A 23,534-nucleotide genomic window follows, 5' to 3' on the forward strand; every position below is an offset into this window, starting at 1 on the left:
GACGAGGCTCCGCTCCCGGTCCCGCCGCGGAGAGCGGGATTTGGTGCGGCCGTGCCGAGCAAGTGAGCAAAGGGAGAGGGTGCCGGAGCCTGGTGGGAGCAGAAGGACTTGGTGGGAGCAGGAGGACTTGGTGGGAGCAGAAGGACTTGGTGGGAGCAGGAGGACTTGGTGCCGTGCCACGGCGCCGGGTGGGAGCCGGTGGGCGCGGCGGGTGCCAGCCGGGCCCCGGAGGTGTCGCCGGGGACGCCGTGCCAGGCACCGCTCGGGTTGTGCAGTTTTGGGGAACAAACTCTCGCTTCCCGGCTCCTCCAGGCGGGGTTTTGGTTCCCTCACCAGCTGGGGAGCAGAGCCCCATCTCCGGAGGGTGCCGGGGCGGCCACGGGAACAGCTTGGGATGCGACGGAGCCGAGCTCTGCCGTGGGAGGCTGGCGGGGCCCTGCGGGTGCCAAATCCTCCCCTGGGCTCCACCTGCCACCGCTTGGCAGGTCCCGTCTGGGCTCTGTGACGGGCCCTGCCAGCGCTCCGGGTGCTGCCAGCCTCGGCAGATGTTCCCTGCAGCCGCGTGGCGCCGGTTCCTCTCCCGCGGATCCGCCGGCTGAGCCATCCTGGGAGCTGCTGCCTCCACACCTCCGGGTTCTCGCTGGGCTCTGAGAGAGTTTTTTTGTGACTTGAGAACTTACCAGCCGTCAGTTGGCTGGGTTTGATAAGGAACTGCACTTCCTGGCCCTTCAGCTGTGGCATGCACCGAGCCCTGTGATGCCAGAGGGTCTTCCGTGAGGTTCTTTTTTTGCCCCATCCGGTTTCCTCCCGGTTCTGAGAGCGGCACATCCGACCCGTCTGCTGGCACGGTGCCCTCACCTGCCCCTGGAACGGGAAAGGCCTTTCTGTCTGCCCAGCTCCAGGCTGCCCCATGCCCCCATCGTGCCTGGGTGAGGGTCTTTTTCCCACTTGTGGCATCCCAAGGGTTGGGATAAGGTCTGCTCTGAACAGCCTGACCCACAGCCACAGCTCCCACAGCCACTGGTGTCCCACCCTATGGTTTGGGCAGAGCTCGTGTCTTGCTGTGGGTTTTCCTGGCACAGTGATGGGCATTGTTGTGTGAGGAGGGGGAATTTGGGCGTGGGAAAGTGTTTCCTGATGAGACACTGATTTCCCATCAGGAGCTCTGCAGCAGAGGCTCCTTCTCCAGCCACCTCCTGCTTCCAGTGCCTGGGTACAGCAGGGAAATGCTGTGTGTCTGTCTGTGCCCAGGCTGTGTGTCTGTCTGTGCCCAGGCTCAGAGGGCGGGCAGACCGACTGCTGCAGGAAATGCTCAAATTCCCAGTGCCACTGGGAACGGGGCACATCCATGCCCAGCATCCCACCCCAGGGCCTGCGGGCGATGTCGGGCACAGGCAGATCAAACCTCCTGCAGCCTGGCTGAGTTCTCGCAGTACTTCCAGTGCCAGCCCACTCCTGGCTAACTCCTCTTTTCCTCTGGAGCATCCCTGGCTGCTTGGCGTGGCAGATCCCCGATCCCCCTCCCGGCATCCCCCTCCGCTATCGTGCCCTTGGAACGAGGCACAATAGACCCTCTGTGCGTGTGTGAGGGCACCACATGTGTGAATATTGCTGTATAGACTGCGTGTGCCGCCCCAGGGGAGCGGACACAAAGCCGTGCTGTCTGTCCCAGCTCCGGGAAGGCGGGGACAGACACTGTATTCCCGCTCCCTGAGTGTCCCACTGTTCGGATCCCAACCGCCGCGATCGGCGCCGGGGCAGAGCCAGGGCTCATTGTGCTGGGGGCTGTACACGGGCATTGTGAGGAGCAGTCGTGGTTCTGAGGAGTTTATAGATTGACAAGAATGGGGGGGAATTGGCTGGGGTGTGGAGGAGAGGGCGCTGCTCTTCCCAGGACCCGGTGACAGCGACTGGAGAGCGGGCACGGAGCCGGGAGTGGGGTGTCCTTCTCCCCCGCGGGCACATTTCGGGGCTGGTGCTGTCTGGAAGCAGCTCCTCGGGGGCTGCTGAGAGCAAAAGCATGTCTGGTGTTGCAGGTGTAAATGCAGATCTCACCCCGACGTGTGGGAGCTGCTTTTCCCGGCCTCTCCCTGGGAATTGCCTCATGGACACGCAGCCCTGGTGAGGGTGAGGTGTCACCCACCGGTGGGGGCTGTGTGGGCTCTCGGGTGGCTCTTGTCACCACCCTGCCAGCTCAGGTTTGAGCCGCAGGCAAGTCGTGGCCTTGGGAAGGCCCAAAGTGGGAAAACTTTCCCTCGGATTTAAAAAGAGGCTTTTGCCTCTGTCACTGAGCATATTTAGGTGGGTTTTCAGGTGTCCCTTCCCGCTGCGACTGCAGGACCCTGCTGGGATCTGTCTGGGCGATTGTCCCCGTGGTGTTGGCACAGCAGTGCCAGGTGACTCTGGTGGCACCTTGGATGGTGCCTGGCACCCACTGGCGCTGCTGGAAGTGTCCTGGTGTAAACCTGGGGGCTCGGAGCCCCCTTTGGCTCCTGCCCCAATCCTGCGGCAGCTCCATTCCCTGTGAATTGGGGGACAGGGACAGGGTCAGGGACAGGGTCAGGGACAGGGACAGGGACTGCTCTGCCCCCCGGACCGTCAGTGCCGCGGGTGTGGCAGCTCGGAATCTGCAGGCGGGCGCTTCCAGCGGCTCTTCAGCCACAATAGAGGCAATTTACCCCTCATCAGCAGAGCCATCAGAATTAAAAGGTCACCCCATCCTCCGGCCCTCCCTGCAGCGGGACTGCGGGAGGGAGCGAGCCGGGTTCCAGGGATCAGCGGGAAGGACAATTAATCCTTGCTGCCGGCAGTAACCCTGTTTGTTTTCCAGCATTTTCCTCCTGTAACTCCACACTCCTCAGGCCCCCGAATCTCCACCTTCACCTCCGTGATCCCTGTGCCGTTCCCGTGGCAGGGAGCCCAGAGCATCTTCCCTGGAGCTCCAGGTCCTGGCCCTCAGGAGGGCTGGACAAGCTTCCCAGCCCTGCCACTGACCTGCTGCTTGTCCTTGGTCGTGTTTCTTCACCCATTTGCTGCCCTGTGTTGACTCAAAGCTTTTTGGAGCAGCTCCTGCACAGTGGGCACAGCCAGTGCACATAGCACTCAGGTAATATTGTCACAATATATAAATGTGGAGGGAAAGGAGCCCTTGGCCCCAAACCAAGGGAGAGAGGGGTAAAAAAAGCCCCCTCTGCGTGTTTGGGGTGCAGGAACTGGCTCAGCTCTCTCCAGAAGCGCTCAGCAAAGAGGAGAATGAATTTTTGGGAGGGTTTGTCATGGCAGAGCGTGTCATGAATGTGCCTGTGCCAGCCGTGACTCATGGCTGCGGCTGTTGGGGAGCCTGGAAGGGCTCCAGCAGGGAGATCTGGCCTCCAGAGTTTCTCCCTCCTTGCCCTGCCAACCGCTGGGCCCCGAGCCAGGAGCGCTCCTGGCCCTGCTCCGCCCGTGCCTCAGTTTCCCCGTCGCGAAATGGGGGCAAAGCCAAGCTGTGGGGCTCTGCTGGGGGGGTTCCTGGGCTCCCAGCTCTTCCCCCCCTGGGGCTCTCCGGGCTGTGGTGCCAAGGCTTGAGTGGCTGTGAGTCCATGAGAGGGCCGTGGCCGGGGAGGGCTCTGGGAAGCTTCGGGAAGGGTCACTCTGACCCCTGCCAGGCCCATCCAGCAGCGGGGTGTGACCTGACCCGGCTGAGCTCCGGATCCAGCGCCGTGTCCTGGGGCAGTGAGGCTCTCCTGGGAGGCAGATCCTGGTTTTCCCTCTCCCGAGCTCCCTCGGGGCCGGCGTGGGAGCAGCTGACAGCACAGCACTCGGGGTGTCCGTGCCCGGGGCTGGGCAGCTCGGTGACATCAGGCTCTGGTGCCTTGGACCCTCCAGGCTCGCTCCTGGGCGTGCCGGGATCACGGGGAAGAGCTCCTGGAGTGGCACTGGCAGCTCGTGGCACGCCCCTGGCAGCCCTGCCTGGGCAGGGCAGGGAGGGCAGCGCGACAATCTGCCCGCGCCGCTGGCAGTGCCCGGCCCGGCGCTGGCTGCCCGCCCATGTGATGTGTTTGAGGGGGCACGCTGACATTTCCCAGGGGATGGGGAAAGAAAAAAACCAAAACCCAGGGACCCGCAGGGAGCTCTGAGTCAGAAAAGAGATCAGAGAGCAGGAGTCGTCCGCGCGGAGCGGAGGGATAAACCCGGGGAAGGGGGGGAAAGGTGTCGGGGCAGGGAGAGGATGTGAGGGGAAGCGCCGGCTCGGAGCCGGGAGGATGCGATGGGCGCCGGCGGAGGGGTGGTGGTGGCAGGGAGCGCTGACGGCCATGGAGACGGGCCTGGGAGCCCCTCGCTAGAGCGGGGACGGGAGGGGGCATCGCTCGGGAGCTCCGGCGCCCGCCCGGCACCGCCGCGGCTCCGCTTCCCGGCGCGCAGGACCCGGCGGTGGATGCGAGGTGACAGCCGCTGAGCGCCGAGCGAGGTCGGAGCCGCGAGATAAGGTCGGTAACAACCCACCCACTGCTCACTTGGGCTGCGCGGCGCGTGTTTAATAACGACCCGGCCCCGTATTTAATTAACACAAACAGCCAACGCAACCCGAGCCGTCTCCTCAGATTCGACTTGACGGGGACGCCGCCGCGTCGCTTTAAATGCCAAGTGATTAGCAAAAAACCATCTTTTCGTTTGCCTTAAACATATGCCATAAGCTGCGTGTGTTTGTCGCGCAGATTTTCGGAGCCGTCTCCCGGTTCCTCCCCGGCTGCCTCGGGCGCGACCGTGACCATGTTTCCTCCTCCTCGCCGGGCCAGGCAGCCCCCCGGCGCTGCCCCCCGGGCCCTGCCGAGCCTGCAGAGACCCACCGAGCCCGGGGACTACCGGCTCGCTGCCCTGCTCCTGGGTATGGACCGGGGCGGGGGGGATGTGGGTGTGGGAGGGGTGCAGGCTCCGGAGGCTCCGGGGGATGCTCGTCCTGGCTCTGCTCCGGGAGGGGCTGGATGGCGTGGGCTGAGGGATGATCCCAGGTGGTCCCTGCCCTGGGAAGAGGTGGATGGTGTGAGCTGGGGGTGGTCTTGGCCCCACACAGGTGGGAGAGGATGGATGGATGGCCTGGCGTGGGGGTGATCCACACCCCACACGGGTGGGCTCTGCTCTGGGAGGGGGCTATGGACAGGCTGAGGATGGTCCCAGCCCCTCACAGGTGGTCCCTGTGGATGGATGGTGTGAGATGGATGGTGTGAGCTGGGGGTGGTCCTGGCCCCACACAGGTGGGCTCTGCCCCAGGAGAGGATGGATGGCCTGGCGTGGGGGTGATCCACACCCCACACGGGTGGGCTCTGCTCTGGGAAGAGGTGGATGGTGTGAGCTGGGGGTGGTCCTGGCCCCACACGGGTGGGCTCTGCCCTGTGAAGAGGTGGATGGTGTGAGCTGGGGGTGATCCACACCCCACACAGGTGGGCTCTGCTCTGGGAGGGCATGGATGGCACAGGCTGGGGATAATCCCAACCCCACACGGGTGGGCCCTGCCCTGGGGAGGGGGCAGATAGCCCAGCCTGGGGATGGTCTCAGCCCTCACAGGTGGGCTTTGCTGCAGGAGGGGATGGATGGCACAGGCTGGGAATGATCCCCAGGCTCTGCCCTGTGTGGGGACAGTGGAGGGGGATGTTCCCAGCCCCACACGGGTGGGCTCTGCCCTAGGAGGGGCTGATGGGGCGGGCTGGACTAGACTGGACTGGGCTGGGCTGGACTGGCTGCCCTGTGCTGGTGGGAGGGGGAGGCAGGGCTGAGGCAGCTGCTGCTGCCCTCCTTTTGCTTGACTAAACCTCACTGCCTGGACAGCTTCTGACTGGCGCTGGTGGGAGGGCTGCAGGCTGGACGGGCTGTGGTTTTCCCTCCAATGTGCCCCAGCAGGGCAGGAGGGTGTTCTCAGTGCCGGGGGGAGAGGGGTGGCACCTGCCCCTGGGACAGAGCAGTGGCCTTGTCCTCGTGTCACCTACAGCATCCCACTCCGAGGTGGGAGGTGGCAGCAGGCAGGGAGCCCTGTGAGGACCAGGCAGCTCAGTGTCCTCGTGCCCTGCAGGCAGGTGGGACGTGTCACATGTCCCCACAGCATCCCTGTCCCATGGTCTGTGTGCGCTGATCGGGCTGACAGCGAAGCCCTGCTGGATCCCACCCCATGTTTTCCATTCCTGAGTGTGTTTTCCTTGCATCTGAGAGGCTTTAGACGTGGCTCTGAGATATTTTTTTTCCCAGCATTTCTGATTTTTAACTAGCTGTGACTAACCAGGCTGGCACGGCAGGCTGTGACCAACCACCAACGTGCTACCTGTGCGCTTATAAATAGGGCCTGTTCTGCACACCCCCGTTTGGAGCATTCCAGGGCTCCCGAGCCCCTCTGTGACACCAGCCCAGCTTTTCCCAGCCTCTCCCCTGCAGCTGCCAGAGCCCAGCATCCCCCAGGTCCTGGCAGGAGCCCCCCAGAGAGGCAGTGCCCCCCAATTCCTGCCCGCAGGCTGCGGGAAGGGGGCTCAGCCCCACGGCTGGACCTGCTGAGCTCCAGGATGTGCCTCCAAGCACATCATGATGGTGGCAGTGCCAAGCCTCTGACAGAGTTGGGCCCCTCATGCCAAGGCAGAGATGAGCTGAGGGTTGTGCTGGGCTGTGTGGGGTGGCTGTCCCTGCATTGCCATGATCCCCAACGCTCCAAGCCGGGAAAAATCCCCTTCCCGAGCGCTTCCTCACGGAGCCGAGCTCTTTGGTGACTCCAAGGGGGGCCCAGACTGTGGGGCAAGGGCTGGCAACGCCGTGGGTTTGGCTTGGATTCTTCCCTTCGTGGCTTCCTGGTCAGGGTGCTGGAGGGGGGGTCTCCTCCCTCCCCTTCCCTCGGCTCCGTGATGATCCGTCAGCTGGATTTGCTCCCGGCTGGATTTGCTCCGACGCCGCACGGAGTGGGAGCTGCTGTCAGGAGGCTCCGGCCTCCCGGCGGCGAGTGTGTGGTGAGCATGACTGCACTGCTGGCAGGAGGGGAGGGCACTGAGCAGCTGCCTGGGAAAACTGCCCCGGGTGCATCCAGGGAAACCACGGGGCGGGCACGGTGCAAGGCTGGGCTCCGGCAGGAGCATCCCCCTCTGCCCGCGGCCCTTCCCTGCCCTGGGGGCTCTGCAGCCCCTCCTTTAGCCTTCCTCCCCAGGGACTTGGTGAGGTTTGGCTCTGCCTTTGATCCCAAGCTCTCTGAAGCAGAGCTTGCCCGTGTTTCCAAGCCGGCGTGGTGGTGCCCGGGCTGTGGGCACAGATCCCTCGGGGCTGCCCCCGGGGGGTGCAGGATGGAAACGAGGGATGCAGGATGGAAACGAGGGGTGCAGGATGGAAACGAGGGGTGCAGGATGGAAACGAGGGATGCAGGATGGAAACGAGGGGTGCAGGATGGAAACGAGGGGTGCAGGATGGAAACGAGGGGTGCAGGATGGAAACGAGGGATGCAGGATGGAAACGAGGGATGCAGGATGGAAACGAGGGGTGCAGGATGGAAAGGGCCTCGTGCCCAGCTCTGGGCTTTGACCTGGTGGTTGGCAATGTCTGTGGGACGGGCTGGAGGCTCCTGCTGGACCATTCTGCTCCTTCCTGTTTCTCCTGTCACCGAAAGGAGGAGGTTTAGATCAGATGTTAGGTAAAAATTCTCTAACATCAGGGTGGGGAGGCCCTGGCACAGGTTGCCCAGAGAAGCTGTGGCTGCCCCTGGATCCCTGGGAGTGTCCAAGGCCAGGTTGGACGGGGCTTGGAGCAACCTGGGCTAGTGGAAGGTGTCCCTGCATGTGGCAGGGGGTGGCACTGGATGAGCTTTAAGGTCCCTCCCAACCCAAACCATCCTGGGATTCTCTGATTGTGGTGGCCTTGCTCTGTTTGGTAACTTCCTCAGTGTCTCATTAGAGAAAGAAAAGGTCCTGTCAGGAATCGATTTTTGATCTCGATGTGTGTCCCCTCCAGCCCACCCTCCTCCTCCTCCCCCTCCTCCTCCTCTCTGCCAACCCTTCCTCACCCGTGGCCTTTCCAGCCCCTGCCCTCTTGCTCTGCTTGCAGAGAGATGAGAGTAAGACACCAGCCCCCAGCCCTGCTGGCAGTCTGGGATGAGGTCCTGCCGTTATCCCAGTAAATATGTGCAGTCACAGGATATCAGGAAGGCTGGAGCTGCAGCCTCCTGAGCCTTCCCTGTCCATCCATCCATGGAACAGTTTTGCAGAGAACATGGACACGCATCTTCCCTGCCCTGTGCCACAACAGGAGCTGCTCTGGGGGCTCTTCCCTTCCACCTGGACCCAGCTCTTGCTTGCAGAGGGACCCCAACCCTGCCATCATCCCCCCACGCTCCCTGTGCCTGGGTGAAGAGAAATCATCGATTTGGTGTCTTGAGGGGGCAGTTTATCCCTTTCCTGATGCCTGAGAGCTTGGAATTGATTTCCAGGGTGGTTTGCCTGAACAGCTCAAGGTGGGAGCAGCAGGGATCTGGGCTGGGACTGGTTTTGTCAGAGCGTGGTGGGGACAGTGGTGTCCCTGGGGCTGAGCCCAAACCGTGGTGGTGCTGGGAATCCTCCTGGGAGACCTGCAGGGCACGGTGGGTCCTCTGAGCAGCAAAATTCCCCCTCTCCAGGGGAAGGGGGGATGGAAATGGCAGCTTTGCAGGGGCAGCTTTGCAGGGGCAGCTTTGCAGGGGCAGCTTTGCAGGGGTTCCAGGGTCCAACTCCTGCTGCTGCCTTGGGCTCATCCCAAAGGCTTCTCCCAGCAGGCTGAGGATCGGGGCGGGGGGGATCTGGCTCACAGGGAGACTGGGCTGTGCTTCACCACCTGGCTGGGGGTGAGTCACTGCCCCACATCCACACATCCCTCCCTGCATGGAGGCAGCCGCAGGACAGGGAGCCAGCAGGGGCTGCCAAAATCCCGGGAAAACTCCCGGTCCCTGATGGTGACATCCCCCTGCTCCCACCCTGGGTTTGGCCCCCTCCCCTCTCAGCATCCCCCCTGCAGCTGGACCCGTGCTCTCTGCCTGTGCCTCCCGCCGGTGCCTCAGTTTCCTTCTGCTCTCCAGAGCCAGGATGGACCCCCAGGCTCGGAGCTATTCCCGGGATATTCCCATCCCATCCCCTGTCCCGCCCCGGCTGTGCCACCCAGCCCACAAAGTGGTTTGTGTCGGAGCTGTGATGAGCCCGGCCCTGGCCATCCTCCCCTCTCCTTTATTTTTACCCGGCATTGGCACCTCCCCAGCCGCTGTGCCTTCCCTGCCAGCCCAGGGTGCTGCCGCCTCTTGCCAGGGCAGGCAGGGCTCCGTCCTCCTCCAGCCCCGGGCAGGGATGTCCTCTGTGCCCAGAGGGTGCCTCAGCCTCCTGCCAAAGGTCTTGGAGGACGCCGATGGCAGCGGGGAGGTTTCCCTCAGCCCGTCCTCCCCACGCCGTCTCTCCCCCTGTCCCGCTTCGTTTTCCCTCGGCTGACCCAGGGCAGCTCCTTCCTGCATCCCGCTGGAAGTGCCGATCCCGAGCTCCGAGCGAGCCTCCAGGTGTGCCGGCCCTTCCCTGGGCGCTGCCATTCCACGGGAGCGAGGAGGTGAGCTCGTCTCTCTCCCGTTTCCATGTGCCCGCGTGGGCGGGATAACACCCGGGCGAGGTGGGAAGCGGCGGCTGCTGCTTTTTCCAGGGCTGGCCAGATGGGATTTCTCCCTCACTTTGGGTTTTTGACAAACGACATGCGAATTTATCCGGTGGTTTCTCCCGCTTCCAAAGTGAGGGAGCTGCTTGTCAGGGCAGCGCCGTGGAGAGGTGCCAGCTGGACTTCTCCGAGCTCCAGCTGGGAGCAGCCAGTGTGCCCCAGGACACGGAGTGGCTCCGGACTCCTTGTCCCTGTGCAGCTCCAGCATCGGCAGGGCTGGAATTAGCGGGATGCAGGGAGGGTGCAGGCAGCATCCAGGGCACGTAGAGGCTGGGAACAGGCTGGATCACACCCGGAACACCACCGTGCCCGGGCACTGTGCCCCTGCCCTTGCCCAGAAGCCAAGTGGCTCCGGGACCGCGGGGTCTGCGCTAACCCAGCTGGGAAGTTCCTGAGGAAACAGTTGGGGTGTGTTTTATTGTCCTTGGTTCTGCGTGAATTTGGGAGTGAAAGGCAGGGCGGGGAGCCCGCTGGCTGCTGCGGAGCCCGGGCAGTGCTGGGGGATCCTCGGGGATGGGGAGAGGAGGTGGCAGAGCCACAGCTCTGCCATCCCGTGGGGCTGCAGGGCGTGGGGGAGATTAATCCTGGGATGGATGTTAATGGTTCCTTAGGGGTGGTCTTGGCATCCCAGGAGGTTTGGTGGAGGGTGTCCATCAGCCCAGGAGCAAGAGGACGGTGGGGAAACTCCGGCCCAGTCGCCCTCAGCTTTCACTCCCCGTGTTGCTGTGAGGGACAAGGAGACAGAGCAGACCCCTCACTCCCACACTCCCATGCTGGGATGGACCCTGGGTCTGTCCAGCTCCCGGCATTCCCTTGGGACAGGGGCGTCCACAGCCCGTGGGCTCCGAAAACAGGGGTTTAATTCTCTGAGAGCTGATTTTAAGTGACCAGAGCTGGTGGTGGCTGGACCCGTTCAGCTCATGGCAGTGACACAGGGGGAGGGCACTCGTGTGTCCCCTGGTGTGGGGGCTGCCTTGTCCCTGCTCCTGGGCACGGTTTCAGTCGGGTAACCTCGGGCAGCTGGGCAGCTCCCAGCACTCTTTGGATGTGGCTGTGAGGGTGAGCCCGGGGCAGGTCCTGGAGGGCACTTGACCGTCCCAAAATGAGTGCGAACAGAGCGTGGCTGAGCCAGGGGCGGGGACAGCAGTGGCTCTGAAGGTGCCTCTGAGCAACCTGATCTAGTGGAAGGTCCCTGCCCACGGCAGGGGGTGGAACTTTAAGGTCCCTTCCAACCCAAACCGTTCCGGCATTCTGTGATTTGATCCCAGCGGGTCCCGGCTCGGGAAGGGGTGGGTGTTTCTGCAGCACGACATGAGTTAAGTGCAGCGGCGCGGGAGCCCTGCAGGCTCTCCCTGCGCTTCCCATCCCTCCCTGCCATCCCTGGGAGCCCGGCTGCGGCGTGGCGAGGAAGGGGTTAGTGCCGAGCAGGGCTCTGGGTGCTGGGCAGCCTCCGTGGGTGCTGAGCAGGCAGCGCTGGCAGTGCGGCAGTGCAGCCTTCGGGAGGAAGCAAGTGCATCCCGCTCTTCCGGCTGCGTTAATGGCCGGGTGCGGGGGAGACGCATCGCTCCGAGGGGCTTCTATTCTCTTTCTCCCCAGATGCACTCTCCGCTTCCCCTCCCCTCGCCCCTTTTTGTACCAACGCTTTCTCGGCCGATTTTTCATGCTCCGCTAACTGCCGGCGCTTTCACGACACCCGCGTTGAGCTTTTGCTGCCTCATGAAGATTTATGAAACTGCAGTAATAAACTGTGTTTGAAAAGATCCTTTTGATGATAAAGCCCTGCCGGGCTGCCGGCGGGGGGACCGGGGCGGACCGCGCCGCCGAGCCCGCAGCCGCTCCGACCCGGCGCGGCTCCCGCGGGGCAGCGCCCGCAGCGCCGGGAAGGTTTTTTGGGGCCTTTCCCACCCTGAAGAGCATCACCTAAAGCGCGGGCAGGCTCCGGTGCCCCCGGCGCCTCTGTTTTCCCGGGAAGCAGGCGATGGCCGGACCCTGCTAGCAGCCCGGGGCCGTGCCCCGGCGCGGGTGACACCTTCTGCTGGCAGGTGAGGAAGATGGATGGATGAATCGGCAAAGAGAACCGCGTTCCCTTAACCTCCCGCTGCTCGGAGAGGGGCTGGCCAGGATCTACCGCGGGATTTTGGCTGTCGTGGGGGCCCTGCGCTCGGCCAAGGAGCCGCCCCCAGCCCCTGCAGAGCCCCGGGGGGCCGCAGCCCCCGTCCCGCCGGAGCAGTTTCCCGGCCGCCGGGGGAGCCGAGCCGCGCCCGCGGGTAAGCGATGGGACGGTCCCCGGGGCGGGGGGGGGGACACATCCCGCGGGGACACCCTGCCAGGCTGGGCTGGGCTGGGGCACTGCCGAGGTGGGCACCCCGTGCAGGCTCCGGCCACCGGCTCTCCCACCCCAGTGACCTACTTGGAAGCAGCGTCGGGAAGCACTTTCCAGGGATGTGCTGCTGCTGCTGCTGCTGCTGTCGTGGGCAGCCCGTGTGTGGGTACCACTGCTCCGGCATCCCCGCACCCGGGGAGGAGGAGAGACAACTTTGTGGGGGCATTTTGGGGCGGCAAGATGGAATTATACCCTCGGGGCAAGGGTAGGATTAGCACCCTCTTCTCGTGGATAGTGCCAGGGAAGCACGACTGTGAGTGTTTTAGGGTCCCGTGTCCCAGCTGGTGGTTGTTTCCTTGTCCGATATCGTCTCTGGGATATCTGGAGGGAAAAGGTGGCTGACATGAGGCCAGTACACGTGTCTGCAGTGGCTTTTCCTCCTCTTGCCTCGGAGGGGTTCTTGGATCTCGAGGTTCCTGGTGTTGGGGCTGTCTCTCCCCCCTTTGCCCTGGGGATGGATGTGGGAACGGATGTGGCACAGCCGGGGGTGGAAGAGCCCCTGACGGGCTCCAGCTTGGCTCTGACCCCTGTGCAGCTCGTGCAGGGCTGTTCAAATCATCCTTTTTAGCAGTCGGCAGAGGGACAGCGAGAGCTGGCGCGTTCCACTCCCGGAGCATGTAATTGGGGAGCGGGGAGCTGCATGCTGATCACAGCGGCAGGAGGAGGAGGAGGAGGGTGGGAAGGGGCCGGAAATGCGGTCCCATCCCAGGGCTGCTGAACCCGGGGCTGGTGGAGGCACCCGGGAGGTGGTTGCAGGGAACGAGCCCCTCTCACACCCCCCAGATCCCCGTCCCTGCCCTCTCCTCCGGGTCGAGGCCTCCTCGAGCCGCTCTCTCCAGCGAGGGAGAGGAGCTGCAGCTCCTTCCTCCCAGCCCTGTCACCGCTGCAGCTGGAGCTGTCAGGGTGGCCCTTTGTCCCTCTTTCCCAGCCTTCCCAGCGCACCATTCCGATGGGAGAGGACAAGGCTGGGAGTCCCTGTGGCGCTCGGGGTCCGGCTCTGCCGAGGGGCTGGTTTGGTGGGGATGGACCACACTGGGCACATCGCCTGTACCGGGGGGTGCTGGGGGTCCCACTGCCCTAAACTGAGCTGGGAGCACCCTGGCTGCTCCCAGGGGTGCTCCAGGGGTGCCAGAGCTGGGGCTGGGCTGGGTGTTGGGTGCTGGGCACAGTTGCCCCCCAAACACGTCTCTGCTGCTTTGCGGTCAGAGAACAAGTACTCGAGCGACCGGACGAGGGGGGGAAAGAGTTTTCTGCCTGATATCAGCAACCCCCAGGGAGAAAAATGTGTTCTGGGGCTGTTACATGAGGGGAGAGGTGAGCGAGCAGCTCCTGGGGCTGGGTTGGGGCGTTCAGGACAAATTGCTCCATCCGTGTTTCCCGTCAGTGCCGGGTTTGGCAGCGGCTCCGCAGCCGGTGGGACCCCGGGGCGATGCCCTTGCCCCTCTCTGAGCTACCCTCTCCTCTGCCAGCAGCGGGACTGAGGTGTCCCCTCCGACATCTCCCTGTGCTGCTCTCCCTGGGGGAGCTCAGGGTGTTTTTGACGTGCCCCTGTGACCCTCCCCTGTGACACGGGGACCCAGCGGGACGAGCTGGGGAGAGACAGAAGCCGCAGCTCTTCCCTTGTCTTCTGGGAAAGGGGGTGGCAGCCTGGCCAAGGTCACATTCAGTGACAGGACGGGAGCTGGACTGGTTGCTTTTTGGAGGAGGAAACGGGAATCAGGCTTTGGGATGTCCCCGTGGCATTTGCTGAGCGTGTGATGTCCCCGCTTGGCTCGGAGCAAACCCCCTTGTATGACCTTGAGCGGAGGAATCGCGTCCGTGGCACACGCTGGAGTCCCATCCTGCATTAATAACACCCATACAAAGCTAATATGTTGGGCTGATAAATAATTAAGGGAGAAGGAGAAACCCTCTATGATTTGCTTGACGGGAGCTCTGGGAAGGAAGGGAGTGGGGGGAGGAAGGACGAGGAGGGAGATGAATAATGGATCAAGGTTAAAAGGGGAGCAGAAAGGGAAGCCTGAGCCCGGTGGAGCCCTGCAGCACACGCTGCCAAACTAGTTAGTGGTGGCAAAGACAGCTGGGACCGGGCCAGGGCCGGGTGACACGGGCTCTGATGACATGAGACACTCAACAGTGGCTTTTGGGGTGGGAGAGGGTGCCCTGGGGCTGCTCTGCAGCGGGCACGGGGCTGGGCAGGGGCTGAGGGCTGCGGGGTGGCCCCGTCCCGCAGTCACCGAGGAGGTGCCAGGCGCTGGCAGCGTGTGGGGACTTCCAGGCATCCAGCACCGCTGAGCTTCCCTGGAAATCGGAGTCACAACGTGCAGGGAATGAATTATTAGCAAAGGGACGAGTCCCTTTTGCCTCCCTGCGCGTGTGACCCCCTGGCTGCCCCCCTGCCCCCTCCCTGCCTGCCCGGGGTGGGCTGAGCTCCAGGAGAGGGCTGGCACGGGGCAGAGCATCCCTGCAGTGCCGGGTTTGGTGCCGTGGGCTGGGCTGGTCTCTGGGAGAAGCAGCTGCAGGATGGGGGGCTGAGCCCTCCGTGGGGTCTCTGTCAGGGCATGGGGGGCCTGGACCCCCCTGGCACAGTGCCCACACTGACGGGCAGACACGAACCTCCCCTCCCCTCTGGCCTGATTTAATTTTCTTTTTGGTTTGTCCTGTGTCGTGTCCTCTGTCTGTCTGTGCCTCAGAGCAGTGCTCAGTTCCCGTGTCTTGTCTGTGCTGTTTTAACGACCCAACGCTGTTTAATTCCTGTTTCACTCCGAACATCGTGGTTTTGGTGGCATCCCAGCCCTTACATCCCCCCCGCTGCCCCGGCCCCTCCATCCCCCTTGCCCCCTCCACCTCCTGCCACCGCCAGCCCCGTGTCCAGGAGCGGGGACACCGCAGAGGGACAAACCCCGCAACCCCTCCCCGTCCATCCCACCGAGGGACCACCCCGCTCCCAGCCAGCCCCAACCACCACCCTCGGCTTAAACAAACCCTCCCCACCCCAAACCTCCGCGCGCCGTGGCAGGGAGGGGGGCCGGCCCTGACCCCGCTGTGCTCTGCCCGTCCCCGCGCAGATCCCGAAAGGACGAGCAGCCACATGATCTCCGCCGACGATGCCGAGTACCCGCGGGAGTACCGCACCCTGGGCAACGGCACCCGGCGCTTCTCCAACGTAGGGCTGGTGCACACCTCGGAGCGCCGGCACACCGTCATCGCCGCCCAGAGCCTGGAGGCCCTCACCGGCCTCCAGAAGACGGAGATGGAGCGCAAGAGGGACGCCTTCATGGACCACCTGAAGAGCAAGTACCCGCAGCACGCGCTGGCGCTGCGGGGGCAGCAGGAGAGGATGCGGGACCAGGTGAGGGGGCGGCGCCTGCTCGGGGAGATGGGGTGAGGGGGGACAGGGAGCCCTTTGTGGTCCCTTAGGGGCGGCTGGAGGGGAAGGGGCTCGGGAGGGGGGGCTCAGGTGGTGTGTGAGATCGGGGGGGAGGGTGGTTGTAGCGGCCTCGGCGGGGGAGGAGCATCCCCCAGGTGTGAGGAGGAGAATTCCGCAGGTGTGAGGATGAGAGTTCCACAGGTATGAGCATGAGCATCCCCCAGGTGTGAGGATGAGAATTCTGCAGGTGTGAGGATGAGAGTTCCACAGGTATGAGCATGAGCATCCCCCAGGTGTGAGGATAAGGATTCCACAGGTGTAAGGAAGAGCATCCCCCGGGTGTGAGGATGAGCATTCCATAGGTGTGAGGAAGAGCATCCCCCAGGTGTGAGGATGAGAATCCCCCAGGTGTGAGGATGAGCATTGCATAGGTGTGAGGAAGAGCATCCCCCGGGTGTGAGGATGAGAATTCTACAGGTGTGAGGAAGAGCATCCCCCAGGTGTGAGGATGAGCATCCCCCAGGTGTGAGGATGAGCATTCCATAGGTGTGAGGATGAGAATTCCACAGATATGAGCATCCCCCAGGTGAGGATGAACATTCCGTAGGTGTGAGGAAGAGCATCTCCCAGATGTGAGGAAGAGCATCCTCCATCCCTGGAGGGCAGCACCCCCTCTCTTCCCAGGACTGGGGCTCTCCCACATGGATTTATCCTGCAAACCCCGACTTTGCTGGGGAAGGGGCAGCCTGACCCCCCTGCCTGGGAGCTGCTTGTGGGATGGCAGTGCCTCCCCCCTTGGCTGCCCAGGAAGGGGCTGGGGAGCTCAGGGGGGCTGCAGGGCAGGACAGGCAGAGGCAGGGAGGGGCTGTGGCTCTGCCCCAGCACGTGTGGGATGTGGATGGATGAGGAGTGCTGGGGGTTGGCACCGTGCCCATGCCAGGACATCCTTTGGTTGTGTTCCCCGGGGACACTCCGAGCCAGTCCTCGGAGCAGATGACACATCTGGGAGCCCTTCTGAAAGCAGCAGAGCCCGAGGGATGAACTATCCCTGGGGGTGACACCCCTCCCTGTGCCAGGGGGTGCCCTCGGGGTGCAGGGCACCCCAAATCCCCCTTGTCTGGGTACCAGAGATGCCATTTGGTGATAAATCCCCACCCCAACAGGGTGAACACGGAGCCATCCGGGTGAAGTGGCTGGGAGGAAACCTCAGATCATCCCCCACAGACCCCGAGGGAGGGAGGTGATGGCTCCCAGACCTGGCACAGCCGAAGGGAATCCAGCTGTGTCAGGAAAATCAGCAGCCTCGCTGCCTCCTCGGAGCCCTCACCTGCCTGGTACTGCCCCCCACACCCCCAAACACCCAAATTTTGGCTGAGGGATGATTATTGATCAGCCCCACACAGGTTACACTCCATCTCTACCTCTTATGAGGTGGAGCAGGGACATTCCCAGGCACAGGGTGGTACTTCCCAGTCAATAAATAGGATTTTTTTCCTGTTATTACAGCGATTTCAGGACTTTTGTTTTTTTTTTAAATAAGCGGCGGCTACGAAAAAAGGAAATCCAGCTTGTGTTGGCTCAGGGTCTGATCAGCTGCAGGGGGTTTTTATAAGGTGAAAGAAAGATGATCTGGATTCTGGAATTATCTGCTGGGGTGGTGGGGGGTGTCTGGGTATCTCTTGGCACCGGGCAAACCCCGCCAGGATTTTTGGGTCCCATCACTCCCCCACCACGAGCATCAACTATTTGCAATTGGTACAGAAATCAGAAACACCCCAAAATCCTACAAAATCCTATTTTTCTTCCTTTTTTTTTTTTTTGGCCCTCTTTTTTCCCCTTTTTTTCTTAATTTCCCCCCCAGGCAGTAAATAATAAGAGGGAGAAATGAATCTAAAAACCCTGGAAACCTCAGGTGCCAACCTTTAAATGACATTGGGATCCAGCACTGGCTCTGCCTGAAACATCTGAAACTCGCTTTGCTCTTCCAGAGGAGCCCGGAAGGTGTTTCAGATCCCAGGCTTTGCTGTTTTATTGGGATTTTGAAGACAAAATTATGTCTAAGAGAGTTGGTAACATCAGAGGTGAACAGTAGCATTCCACAAATGTCAACAATCCCTTTTTCAGCCTGGCAGAGCCCGCAGCAAAAAGCATGGGAATGGGAAAGGGAGAGAAATACTCGTTTTGAATTTGTGTGTTTAAAAGAGAGCAGGGGAAATGAAAAAAAAAAAAATAAATGCAGGGGAATAATTGTAGCAACCCCCATCAGAGCTGTGGCAGATCTGAGGAGAGGCCCGAGGAGGCAGATTTAAAATCCAGATGGGAGAAGGCGCTGAATGGGAATATTAATGATAAAGAGAGGAATGGGAATGGGAATGGGAATGGGGATGGGGATGGGGATGGGGGGCTGCTGGAGTGTGTTGGCTGTGGGAACTGGGGGGAAAATCCTGCCCTGGGAGGGGTAAATCCGGCAGGAGGGGGGTGGAAGTGGATGATCTTTAAGGTCCCTTCCAACCCACAGTGTTCTGTGGTTCCATGGTTGATGCTCTGGGAGTTGGGATTTGTCCAGAGATTCTCTGTGGTGCCTCGTGTTGAGTACACAGAAAGTTAGGAACTGCTGGAAAAATGAGGAATGAGTTAGAAAAATAAGGGACAGGTAGGAAAATAAAGAAAATGATTTTATGTTATTAGGAAAATAATATTGTGGTCCATCCCTGGTTCTGATATTCCCGTTGCTTTGGGATGTGCTTTTCCCACACGGGGCTCAGCGGGTGCATAAGGTCTGGGAACGTGTGGCTTTGTGCAGATGGATTCTGAATCCTAGGAAAAACAGGGATTAGGGACTCATTTCTTGTCCATAACCTGTAAAAAGCTGTGTTGGGATTAGACCTCTTCTGAGAGGACGCAGGGTGGGGTTGAGCCCCGGGGCTGAGCTGGAGCTGAGGTGTCCCTCAGTCTGCTCCCAAAAAATCCGGAATCTTGGATTTCAGCTCGTCCAGTTGTGCTGCAGGGAAAGGAAAAAAAAAAAGGAAAAAAGGCCAGGAAAAGGCTGGAAAGGCTGGAAAGGCTGGAGCTGAGTGTTGGGAACATGGTGGTGGCCGCCTGACGGCAGCAGATTTGCAGCTGCCCGGGATAAATCCGCCTGTGGAATGAATAAATAAGAGGCAGTGTGGATGTGCAGCCCCCAGGGACCCCCAGCAGCACCCAGGGGGGGCACGAGGGGGAGGGCAGGTAGGGATGAAGGGGGGGGGGAAGGTAGGGATTAAGTTGGAAGGGCCAGGCAGGGAGTGCAGGGATGTAGGGGGGGTACAGGTAGGGATGAAGGTTGGGATGAAGGTTGGGATGCAGGAAGGGATGAAGGTTGGGATGCAGGAAGGGAAGGTTGGGATGCAGGAAGGGATGAAGGGTGGGATGAAGGAAGGGATGAAGGGTGGGATGCAGGAAGGGATGAAGGGTGGGATGAAGGAAGGGAAGGTTGGGATGCAGGAAGGGATGAAGGGTGGGATGCAGGTGCCCATCCCTGTGTGCGCATCCACGTGTGTGTGAATCCATGCCTGAATCCATGTGTGATTCCCAGCGCCCATCCCTGTGATTCCCTGTGCCCATCCCTGTTATTCCTGGTGCCCATCCCTGTGCCCATCCCTGTTATTCCTGGTGCCCATCCTTGTGCCCATCCCTCTTATTCCCTGTGTCCATCCCCGTTATTCCCAGTGCCCATCCCTGTGTCCATCCTGGTGTCCATCCCGGTGTCCATCCCTGTTATTCCCTGTGCCCATCCCCGTTATTCCCGGTGTCCATCCCGGTGTCCATCCCGGTTATTCCCGGTGTCCATCCCCATTATTCCCGTGTCCATCCCGGTGTCCATCCCGGTTATTCCCTGTGTCCATCCCCGTTATTCCCGGTGTCCATCCCGGTGTCCATCCCCGTGTCCATCCCGGTGTCCATCCCGGTTATTCCCGGTGTCCATCCCCGTTATTCCCGGTGTCCATCCCCGTGTCCATCCCTGGCTGTTCCCAACGCTCCCCCCCCCCCCCCCCTTCCCTCCCGGCCCCGCCCCCCCGCGCGCTCAGCGCCCCCTGCCGGCGCTGCGGTGGCGGTGCGGTGCCGCGGTTGCCATGGCGACGTTGCCGCGGGCGGGGCGGGGCGGGGCGGGGCGGGAGGTGGGGGTGGCTCCGCCCCCTCGGCCCCGCCCGCGCCCCCCGAGCCGAGCCGAGCCCGGCGGGGCCGAACGGGGCCGGGAGGAGCCGGGAGGAGCCGGGAGGAGCCGGGAGGGGCCGAGCCGGGCCGAGCGGCGCTGCGGACCCCGCGGCGCTCACCTGCCGCAGGTACCGGGCGGGCGGAGCGGGATGGAGTGGGTCGTGTTCCCCCCCGGTGTCAGATTCTCCCCCCCGAGCTCCCCTTCCCCGGCTGTCCTGGTGTGCTTCCTACCCATCCCGCTATGCCCCTCCCCAGAATTCCCGGTCGCCACCTGGAGATGCTGGTTGCCCTCTCCCCCACCCCGGCACCGACCGATCGTGTCCTTGCGCTGGCAGCGGGGCTCGGCCCCAGAGAGGGGATTGTCCCCCCTTTCCTTTAGCCCCCCTTTCCTTCAGCCTTCACTTTCCTTTAGCCCTCCTTTCCCTCCAGCCCCCCCCTTCCCCTCCAGCCCCCCCCTTTCCCTCCAGCCTCCCCCCCTTTCCCTCCAGTCCCCCCCTTTCCCTCCAGCCCCCCCCTTTCCCTCCAGCCCCTCCTTTCCCTCCAGCCCCCCCTTTCCCTCCAGCCCCCCCTTTCCCTCCAGCCCCCCTTTCCCTCCAGCCCCCCTTTCCCTCCAGCCTCCCCCTTTCCCTCCAGCCTCCCCCCGTTTCCCCTTTCCTGGGGGTTCCCCCCATTCCCAGGCTGGCAGCAGGAGGGGGTGGCAGTTTGTGGCTGGCAGCAGGAGGGGGTGGCAGTTTGTGGCTGGCAGCAGGAGGGGGTGGCAGTTTGTGGGTGCCATCGTCCCTGCCTTGCCCTTTGGTGCAGCACCTGGGGGGTCTCACTGTGCCCCCCTCCATGTGCACATGGGGGCCATGCAAAGCCCCCATGCCACCATGCCAGGTCCCAGGGCAGCTCTGCGTTGTCACCCGTGTCCCTGTCCCCCCTCAGGGGACACTGATCCCCTCTGCCCCTCCCGGGCAGTGGAGAGGGGCAGATGGTGGCCTAGGCACGCAGCATCCCTGTGCCCTGCGGGGGTTTGTCCTGCCTCCAGCTCGCCTGGCTGGGCATCCTCCCCACAGGGCACCTGCCAGCCTTGCGGGGACCCCCAGGTGGGTACCCAAAGCCAGACCCCTGCAAGGGGATGAACAGTTTGACCCCCACCTCGCTCCAGCCCCCTGAGGGGTGTCAGAGCCACACGGAGAGGTGCCCGTGGCCTCGGCATGGGATTGGCATCGCCTTGTCCTCATGGGGTACCCGGCACGGGCAGGTTTGGGGGTCCCTGGGCACTCCACCTTTGCAGAGCCAGAGGGGCTGGTGGCCTGTGAGCGCTGCCCGAGGTGACCCTGGTGGCACGAGTGTGGTGGGAGAGGGAAGCAGGGTCCTCCCTGGTGGTTCCTGAAGTGTCATGTTGGTCTCGGGAGGTGGAGAGCGGCGGGAAGGGCTGTAATGGTGGAGCAGAGCGTGCGTGGCTGTCGGGAGTAACATGAGCGTGTGTGCCTGTCCCTGGAGCTGTCCCCATCGATTCCCTGATTTTGCTTTCCTGGGAGCAATTCCTGGCTGATTAAAAGAGACCTGGCCCATGGTTTGGGGGAGCTGGAGTCGTGTAAAGCTCTGTGGGTCACCCCACTTCTCCTTGGTTGTTTGGTTGTTGTTTTTTTTTAATGGAACCGGGTCTTGAAGTCCCAGAGAAGTGGGTAAAAAATGCGCTGGTGACAGTGATGGCAGCCCTGGGAAGGGCAGGAATGAGCTCATGGAATCACCTGGCAGGGAGATGCCCGGTAAATGCCCACGGGGGATTGGAGGTGGGATGCACCTGGAGCGCTCCTCCTGGCACGGCCGCGCTCCCGGTGCTCCCCCTTCCTCGCCGCGGTTCCTCCCTGGAAGGGCCGCGCGTTTTCCTGCTCTCCGGCACACACGGGCAAGGTGAACTCGTCCGTCCATCCCTGCCCCGAAGTTTCCTGCTGTTCCCAACCCCAACCCAATCTCCTTCCGCCCGGGGGTCTTTGCGAGACGGGTCCTTGCGCCGGTGTGGCGGGGCTGGGCTGGCGCGGAGCGGGCTGAGGGGAGGGAACGCCAAAGCCCTGCAGCAGCAGCAGCAGCAGCAGCAGCAGCCGGAGCGGCAGCTCCGCCGTCCCTGCGGCTCCTCCAGCCCCGCTCCGGCGGCACCGGCGGCGTCGGGAGGGGAGCGGGGAAGAGCAGGTCGGTCTCCATCAGCCGCGTGTCGGGGTCCTGCCCCCCCACCACGCTTTGCTGCTGGCTGGGCAGGGGGTGGGTGGGCAGCGGTACCCCCGGGACCCTGCGGCGGGCGGCGGGGGGGCCGCGGCTGCCGTCACCCCCCCCCGAGGGCACGGCTGCGGTGCCGGCGTGTCCGGGCGACCCCGCGGAGGATACGGCCCTCGTCCCTTGGGTTTCTCGGTGTTTACCTACAGGGATGAGCTTCCCCGGGTTTGGGGGCGCCCTGATGGGAGGGGGGAGGTCACCCCGAGGCTGCCGGGGGTCGGAGCGCGGTGCTGCCGGTGCCGTGCGCGGCGGGGAGCGGAGCCGTGCTCGCTGCCTGCTCGCTGCCTGCTCGCTGCCGGGTTCACCCTGCACGTCCCCATTGTGTTGGTCCACCTACGCCGTGCCGTTGCCATAGCTACTCTGCCATCTGATCTGCCCAACTTCTGCCTGCTCTCCCTGCTTTCCCCCAAAACCTTTGGCCCGGGAGCAGGATGGAAGGTGGAGGACACCTTGACCCCTGCGGGGAGCTCCTGTTGGTGCAGGGGCCGGGTAGAGGTGGAACAGAGACACACACCCACCCCCTCCCCTCCCGAGCGGGCTGGGGGTGTGCTGGGCACCAAACCTGGTCCCCAGGGCACCTGCAGCACGGGAGAGGTCCCTGACCTTGGCCGTGGAGGCTGCAGAAGGGAGGTTCTGGAGCCCAGGCAGGCAGTGGCATGGCTGCTCCCCAGCAGAGCGTGTCCTGATGCATTGCTCCGAGCAGACGTTGCAGATCTGCTTATCAGGAAAGGAGGGGGCTTGAGGGAGAGTCAGGGGTGCAAATGCACTGATGGCCAGAGGTGTTTGGGCTCTGGTGTCACCTGGGCTGCCCCAGAGACACCACGCTGTAGGTCAAGGCTGTAATTAGTGCTGAAGAGCTGATGCTCTTGGAGGAGGAGGAGGAGGAGGAGGGTGCGTGGGCAGGTGGAGGGTCCTGGAGGGAAAGTTTGAGCCGTGCAGCTGGGACAAGGGTCCCATTGAGTCACTGTGACAGCTGGCTGTGGCATCTCTGGTGACACTGTGATAGCCATCAGAGCCTCTGGGGGCTGGGGACAGGGGTAACAAACCCCAAGGCTCTGCCTAAAGATGCCAGAGCAGCAAAACGAGTGCCTTGGTGCCCTTCTCATGGAGGGGTCCGGTTTGGGTGACTCACCGAGCCTCCTTAGGAGCCCAGGTGTGATGGGAACGAGCCCCAGCCCTCCTGCATCCCGTCTTGTCTCCACTGGCCTCTCTGCTGCTCAGGTTGGAGAGATCCTTGCAATGATTGTGAGACCCCAGGTGACAAGATCTGCAGCACTCGCTCCCCGCTCTGCCCGGTCACTGTTTGCATTCGACTCTCTCTCGTCTTGTCACTTTGCCATTTCCACTTTAATTCGGTTTCTCTTGTGCTGAAAAGCATTAAAAAAAAAAAAAAAAACCTTTAATAAGGAGGAACAGATTAAACTCGGTTCGCAGTTATTTTTCAAGGAGATTTTTGTTTGTCAAGACGTCGTGCCTGAGGGGGGGACTTGATCAGGAACTGGAACTCCTGGAAATGAGTTAATTAAAAAGCCGATGAAGCTGCCTCTGTCCTCCCTTGTGGGAGCTGGGGCTGCTGCTGCTGCCCATTTTAGAGGGACACTTGGTCCTGCCTTGTTAATCGCTAACAGGTTTGTGTTTTATTTGCTAACCAAGGGAAATCCACCTTGGTCA

General features: G+C 62.5%; 1 protein-coding gene across 6 annotated transcripts in view; it reads left to right on the forward strand.

Annotated features, from left to right (window-relative positions):
* Positions 1 to 23,534, forward strand: part of SRCIN1 (SRC kinase signaling inhibitor 1) — a 72,784-nt gene that overhangs the window by 17,204 nt on the left and 32,046 nt on the right. For 3 of the 6 annotated variants that reach the window (XM_051794552.1, XM_051794553.1, XM_051794551.1), the window contains one exon: positions 15,112 to 15,395. In XM_051794552.1, coding sequence (XP_051650512.1) covers positions 15,135 to 15,395 — 261 coding nt within the window. In that variant the 5' untranslated portion in view covers positions 15,112 to 15,134. Of the gene's footprint in view, positions 1 to 10,931; positions 11,928 to 15,111; positions 15,396 to 19,302; positions 19,736 to 23,534 lie in introns of those variants that run through there. The other 3 variants (XM_051794554.1, XM_051794555.1, XM_051794550.1) reach the window with 2 other exon arrangements.

Source organism: Manacus candei, unplaced genomic scaffold, assembly GCF_025592945.1.
Source record: "Manacus candei isolate 608988 ecotype Guabito, Panama unplaced genomic scaffold, ASM2559294v1 h1tg000040l, whole genome shotgun sequence".
In the NCBI taxonomy this organism is placed as follows: Eukaryota; Metazoa; Chordata; class Aves; order Passeriformes; family Pipridae; genus Manacus; species Manacus candei.